A 7,893-nucleotide genomic window follows, 5' to 3' on the forward strand; every position below is an offset into this window, starting at 1 on the left:
TCTTCACGAATTCATTATATGAAAACAAAACTATAGGAATTTCAGCAGTCTACTCTCCCTTAGAAAAGATAAAAAGCAAGTTACAATTGTAAGTATCCATAGTAGTGTTGAAATGGGCTAGATGTCTAATATGTGAATATGAAATCGAGGAGTTGTGAAGCTGTCACAGGGCTACTTCAACTGCTCCAAACAAGCCAAGAATAGCATGTAAAAGGTAGAATAGGTTGTAAACTACAAAATTTTTAATAAAATGCAGGTTAATTTTATTCTTCACATATTCCTTAATTTCATTTTTCTCAAACTACATTTGGACAGAAGGATTTAGATTTGAATAAATGATTCAGAGGGGGGAAAAGAATTCAAATTGACTTCATATGAAATGAATTTGAAATCCCTACCCCCAAATCCATCTTCAAATACAATGTCAAAGTATTTTGCTGAAACACATTTCCTTTGGACATTTACCCAAAGTAACCCCAAAGCAAAGCCAGAGTAGTAGGTAAAAAATCCAACAAGGGCGTTTCTCGACGGCCAGTTAAATCCAGGATTGATTTCTCTTGAAATCAACGCCCGGATTCCACTGGCAATTGCGTCGTATTTGCTTATAATTATTAAAAGAGAATCATACATTAAGATGTATATCCTATAAGTATAGGCCTATCAATGGGCGGGCATTACCCTAACCGGACCCAGACCCAATAAGTACCCATAGCCCTACCCAGACTCTACCCATATGATAGGACCTATATGACATCATTCTCATATCCTAAAACAATCAGCCCATCAATGTATGGCGTAAGCGAGTCGTAAAACATTCATATCATGTTACAGAATACAATGATCAAAGCCTGCACTAACGCGTTTAGAGAAGTCGAAAACAAATAAATGCAACAAATCCTTCAAAACAATATAATTGATTACATATACAACGCTGGACATCTCACTTTGGAAGCAGAAAACCAAAAAATAAAATAAATAAAATGAAAAATAGACTTGATGGATTGGTAAGTGATGAAATGAAATAATTGCTATGCAGATCAGAACACAAAATCGATCAACCCATAATGAAACCGTCAGAGTTGCTTGATGATTAATCACACATTATGCATATGCTTTCGTAAGATGGTAAAATATCAGCCAGTTACCTGATATCAATAGCAAAGACATCAGCATTACCTCTCGGTGGGGGACTCGTATAATTTGGTGAAAAAACCTGTTGACAGGTGAAACCACAGTGTTTGTCGAGTTTTTAACAAGATACATTTCTTTCAACTGAATGAAAGAAAACAAGATGCAAACCTGATTGCAAATTTCGCAGGTGATATCACCTTTTTTGTTGCACCATCTCTGAATACATTTCCTATGAGCAAACTAAACAAAAGGCAAAAGAATCCCAATATTAATTCTACTTCAGAGCCTCATCTGACAATAACACAACGAAAAAGATTCATATCTCAAGACATACGGTACTCAGAAATTTCAATTACATGTATGAAAAAACATGTCTTGTGCCTCACTCTCAGTCGATTGCAAGTACACACGCATGGTAAAAGAATAAAAAACTTCAACTAAAAAAAAATACGCGGGCATGTAAAATCATGTATCGACATGCATGAATGGCTCAATAATAGGAATATAATAGAGCTCATGAAATTGAATTCTTATTCAATATTAGCTTTTGAGAGTTCAGCAGTGGGGGCCAAAATACAAACTCTTTAAATTCTACCAAGGAGAGAAAGATTCCATACCTATATAAGGCCAAGAAAAAGGTCGTTCACAGGTGCATTAATGCATTACCCCAAATGATAAAATTGAAACAGTGAAACAGATAAGTTCAAATTCCCAGAGACATCGTAGGAATCAGGTCATTAATTAATCTCATGCCAAAAAGTAATAAAAGATCCTATAAATGAGGATAAATGTAGGCAGAAATCCCAGTTGGGATGACTTAATTATACACAACTGCAACAAAGTTATATCATAGCATTTTGAAAAAAATAACAATGAATGATTAGGGAAAAGGACACAGCCCATTAAAAAAGTATCAGTACTCATTGCAAAGACATCCCACATCCTAAAGGTCTAAAACACCCCAAGAGCAAAAATTTATTTGAAGAACAAACTCCAAACTGATTGTAGAATTGGAGGAAAAACTGAAAAGGGGAAATCTTTTTCAGTGAAAAATCAGAGAGGGGCAAGTCAAGTTATGAGATACAGAAGCAAAGACAAGAATTAGAACCTGAGATTTCAACACAAAGAACAACAAAAAAAGAAAGAAAAAAGGCCTGTGATAGAGATTAATCAATAGAAAAATCAGAAAAGGAAAATTCAAAGAAGCAAAAAGCAGAAAATTCTACACCAAAAATTATCCAACAATCCCAAGCAAATATTCAAAAGAATGGAATAACCTTCCACACAGATATACACACACAAAAACAAGAACAACCAGTCATTAAAAAGGACCACAAGGATCAAATAAACAATGAAAAAAGAACCCATTAAAACCTTGAGAGTGCCATTGCAAGCACAGGGAGCCTCCATGTCTTTCTCCTCATCTTCCTCCTGACAAATTCTGCACTCTCTAACACTCCCTTTTGATTTCACAGCAGAAAAAGAACAGCCCTCACCACCAAAACCCCCATCTTTATCACCACTACTACTCCCATCACCACCATTTTCACTAACAACACTTTCTCCCTCCTCTCTCCTCTTCTCACTAGTACTAACAGCTTCTGCTGCTGCCGCCGATGATGGTTCTTGAAAGCATGCAGCTGATGCTATTATCCTATCAACACACACCATGAACTCATCCACCATTCTTGATTCTCTCTTCCCTTCTCTCCCTCTCTCTAAACAAAAAAACTGAAAAACAAACAGAGATTTTTGCTCAAAAAATTTATATATGTACACACACACACTAAATATATAACAAATATACACAGAGAGAGAGAGAGAGAGAGAGAGAGAAAGTGGGGGTGGGTTTAAATAAAAAGGTGATGTAGTGTTTGTGGGGTGGGGAGAATAGTGGCGGAATTTACGAATGGACATGCGTGGAGGGTAAGAGGACAAGAATATCCCTGGTTGGTTGAGTTAATTACGCGGTGTGTACAAGAAATATCTTTTGTCTTTGAGTGCTGAGCCAAAGAATTTTGGCTGCTTTAATGCTACCAAACAACCAAAGTACTCTCCAACTCAGCCAGTTAAATTTCAACTGTTGTTCGGTTTGGTTACCCAACTCCCGACTCCGCCTTGGGTTTACCAATTAACTTTTTTTTTTTTCTACTAGTTGTGCCACTGTCCCTATTTACATATAATAAATAATTTTTTATATTTTAAAATATATAAATCTACAAATTCCATTTCAAAATGAAAGAAAAAAAATAATTTAAATTATTATCGAACATGATAAAATAATTGATGTAATGATATCTAAATGATGTGGAGTCAATTTTTTTTGTAAAAAATAATTACTATTAATTTGTCGTATTATCTAGTTAGGCATATAGATTTTATATTTAAAATTAATACGACGGTATCATTATTCGTTGTTTGTTATGGTAGAAAATCTTTCTTTTTCATAGGAGTATAAGTTATTTTAAAAAAGTGATAATTAAATTATTATATTTATATCTCAGTAAATTATATTTGATTAATAATTAAAAATTAATAAATAAATTACACTAAATTTATATAAAAATGATATAAATACTTAATATATTAGTGGAATTGGAACCAAAATGTTATCCTTAATCACTGGCCTAAGAGCTCATTCTTTTGTAACTCTATGGTTTTCAGTTCCTTTGGAAATTTGTAAAAAATAATTAATGTGCATGTTTTTTATATAATGTGTTCAAAAGTAGATTTTATCACACAAAATTGCTTTTTTATTGGAAAACATTGAAGTGTTTAATCTTTTAATTAGCATATTACATGACAAATCTTACCCAAAATTCTAGTGTAGAAAAACCCATGGATTTTCTTTTCTTTTCTTGTCTTTTTAGTAAATCGGCTGTAATTATATTATGAATTTCAGTCATCAATAATTAATATATGTCTTATCAATATTAAATATATATATATAACTTACCAATAATTATCATTACATTAGACCAACTACTATTAATAAAGTAAACCAATACCAATACATTGGCGGAACTCTAAGTCACATAAAGTGGGTGCGACGACGGCAACAAAAGCAAGAGTGGGAGTGCAGATAGTGCGGGAGCGCCTTAGAGCGTCTAATAAATAATTCTAAATATATATAAAAAATATTCACATTTTTTTTTTGATAAATTCATCAATAAATAAGAAATGCAAAGAGATGATTTTAATAAGTACTAAACTTTAGTCAACATTTACAATCATATGAGAAAACAGCCTAATTCTCAAGAATGGAAGCAAGAAAAAATAGCAGCTTTTAGGATTTGTTTGGAGCAAGAAAGTTGTAAGCTTTATTTGTTTTAGTTTTAATGAATTCTATTTTGGAAAATCAAATTAATTAACTTAAATGGTTTTGGTTTGATTCTCATTTTTAATGTTTTTTTTTTTTTTTATATTTCAACTTAAAAGAGAAGGGATTAAGAAGCATTAAAGTGTCTAAGTGAGTATTCCAACTTTAGAGTGTGAATTTAAAAATCTTTGATCCATAATTTATACTTTTTTAAATCTCTAATTAAATAAATTAAGTTCGTGTATTATTAAAATTTAGGTCGTGAAATCGCAAAATCTGAATTACCTTAGAGCGGCGCTCCTGCTCTAAAATTGTTAGTTTCCACTCGGAGCGAGCAATATGTTGTATATATGCAAATTATGTGACCTAGAGTAGAATTTGAACCCACGATCTATTAGTTTAATTTCGCTAATAAAGGGAGGTGTATTTGACAAAATCAATGAATTTGACTGAATGTTCTTTTTAGATAAACTTGACCATTTTGACCCGTCAATTTGTGACAATTAACAGTATAATATTAATTGAAAATTAATTAATTTTGACATTTAGTTTTAAGATTTTGATTTAATTTGAAATTTGTAAAGTTAAAATTTTTAAAGTTTTGGATAACACGATAAAGTGTAATTATTACATCATGTCTAGTTGGTGAATATTTTTCTAAAGGCTGTATTTTAATATTATATTTGGAATCAGAAAAATTATGACCATGTCACTAGAAAAAATACGATTTTTCGCTACGATTAATTATTATAATTCAAAGAAGAAAGTCGTGATAAATACAAATTAATCACAACTTTACAATCGCCATTTTGTTACTGGATGTGTGGCCAAAATATTAGTCATGTTCAAAATCATAGCAAATGTTTTAGTTGTGGCTAAAATCATGGGAAATACTGATTAATCGTGGTAAATATTTAAATTTTTACTTTGATTTTATTTAACCATGATTAATAATATTAATTTATTATGATTTTTAGATTGTGGTTATTTATAATATAGCAAAAATTTAAATTTTTACTGTGTGTATATAAATAGCCATAATAATAAGAGGAGAGATATATAAGAAACTATTGACAATGAGCAAAAATATATTTATACGCAATTAAAAACTACCCAAATTCACGAAAGTATGCTAGATGTTTTACTCAACTTTAGCTTAAAAAACAAAATCCAAATACATCTACTACTATAAAATTTATTTTAGTGTTCGACATTTGATTTTAATTTTAAAATATTCCTTATATTTTTAACTCAATTCAAATTAGACTTTTTAATGGATAATTTTTTTCATATTATCCTTAAACAACTTTTCTTTCTGCAATGAAAATCGTTTTAATCCTTCACTTTTTATTTTCATAAATTTAGAAAAATATAACCTTTTTATTTGGAAAAAATTACCATTGGATAATTAATTAAATAATAACTTGATCAATAATATATTGACATATTTATTGTGAATTTAAACGAACTTTTAGAATTTTTTAAATAAAAGAATACTTGAATTAATAAGTTGGAGAAAAAAAAATGATATAGCAAAAAATTCAAAACAAAAATCTTCTAAATTTTGAATATAAATAAAAAATTGAATATGTTGAAAATGCTGAAAAACAGGGCATAAAATCAGATGGTATGGCCCAAAAGAAGTATTAAGCCCAAATAAGGGGCCCCCTAGCCCATGAAGAGGCAGCCCATCCAAATCAATATGCTTGGCCCAAGAAATAGACCTCCTACGATCTAATTCGGCCTACAGGAAAGCCCCATCTGGCTCAGCCCAAAAGGCCCCCCTCTGCACCAAAGTCCAGCACGGGAGCTGCTTTGTTGTAGCCGACCCAATGAGGAAGCCCAATCCGAGGGCCCTCTAAGCCAAGCCAGAAGAAGAGAGATGACCACGGGGGGATAGACTCTACAGCTTGAGGGGACTCTTCACCAGATAGGAGCCCGCATGAGGAAGAAGCCCCCCTTTTTCGGGAGTTTGTTGCTAAGATAGATAAGAGGGAGTTTTATCCCCCAGATCCCGCTTTTTTCCGGAGCTTTAGATCCTTCTCGCTAGACAGACCTCCTTGGACTCTTGCCGTACAAGAACTCTTCTTCTATAAATATTGGGAGTACCCCCAATAGACGACCCTGCTGGAAAAGCTTTCAACTCTTCTTGTCACTTTTCTCACATCCTAATTTTGTGCTCTTGCATACTAAATTCTAAGTTTTATCACAATCCCTCGTTATAATTCATTTTTATTTTTATCTATTCTTATTTCTAAAACTAACTTAACCATCAGAGTGATAATCCTTTGTTTTGCAGGTCCTTTTTCTCAAGAACTTTCACTCAATTGGCCTTGATCCACCTTTAAGATCCAAGAACTTTCACTCAATTGGCCTTGATCCACCTCTAAGATCTAAGAACTTTAGACTCGTGCTAAAATTGCATGCATCAATTGGCACCGTCTGTGAAAAATTGAGTTAAAGACGTGAGATACCATGGAGACCCCCAACAATCCCGCTAACAAGCAGAAGACCGCAGAGGTACCCGGTAACAATCAGTCTCTGCAGGTTGTTGCAGGGGCTTCTGTAGCACCAGTAGGAGGGTCCACCCCAACTTTCCCGGCTCTTCTGTTCTCTCGTTGGCTGATCCTCCAAGGTAAAGTACCTCCTCTAACACCACATTAGTGAACTTTCCCCAGCCTTGCTGGGTGCAATCCAACAGGTTGTTGCAGCAGCAGTATGAGAGCAAATAGCAATACTAGTCCTTGTTCGTCTAGCCCTCGTGTTTTAAGCAGGTACCCTTCAAGAAGGAACAGAAAGAACTCCCCCAGGAGAAGGTGTCACTGCGACAAGAGCCCCCCTTATCAAGGTACAAGAGCACCTTTCAGCAGACCCACCAGAAGTCCCCCAGCAATAGCTGGCCCGTTTGGAGCGTCTTCAAAAAGGCCTCCAAGACGTACAGTACCAAATAGCAAGAATTCCAAGAGAAGAGTTACAAGGTGTTCCTTTCACAGACGTTAGGATGGCAAATGAGCTCTCGGCCAATTGTCGTACTCATGCTATTGCTGAGTACGATGGGTCGACTGACCCCTAGGAACATCTTTTGTGTTTTGTGAACGCGGCCTTACTGCACAGATATACGGACAGGATCAAATGTCGAGTCTTCGTAACCTCCTTTGCTAGGGCCACGCAACAATGGTTTAACCAACTACCCTCTGGAGCAATAGGAAGTTTCCAAGAGTTCAGGTCCCTTGTTTTACACCAGTTTGCTAATAACCGGAAGCTGCGGAAGACGGAGCTCAGCCTCTTCGTCGTGCAACAAAGAGACAACGAACCTTTGAGGGATACCTGTAGCCTTAGAGGCACCCTCAGCCACACAAAAAGTAAAGGCCAGCGCTTTCTCTCAGGATTTCTTGGATGGGGACTTTTTCAAGTCTCTAGTCAAAAATCCTTTTTCGAAATTT

The 7,893-nt window shown here is 34.3% G+C and overlaps 1 protein-coding gene across 1 annotated transcript in view; it reads right to left on the bottom strand.

Moving 5' to 3' along the window:
• Window positions 1-2,947, bottom strand: part of LOC105171966 — a 4,416-nt gene extending 1,469 nt beyond the window's left edge. The window contains exons 1-3 of the mRNA XM_011093264.2: window positions 2,506-2,947; window positions 1,300-1,371; window positions 1,146-1,213 (exon numbers count right to left, since the gene is read on the bottom strand). Of these exons, the coding sequence (XP_011091566.1) occupies window positions 1,146-1,213; window positions 1,300-1,371; window positions 2,506-2,817 (452 nt within the window). The 5' untranslated portion in view covers window positions 2,818-2,947. The remainder of the gene's footprint in view (window positions 1-1,145; window positions 1,214-1,299; window positions 1,372-2,505) is intronic.

Source organism: Sesamum indicum, linkage group LG10 (genome assembly GCF_000512975.1).
Source record: "Sesamum indicum cultivar Zhongzhi No. 13 linkage group LG10, S_indicum_v1.0, whole genome shotgun sequence".
Taxonomy (NCBI): domain Eukaryota; kingdom Viridiplantae; phylum Streptophyta; class Magnoliopsida; order Lamiales; family Pedaliaceae; genus Sesamum; species Sesamum indicum.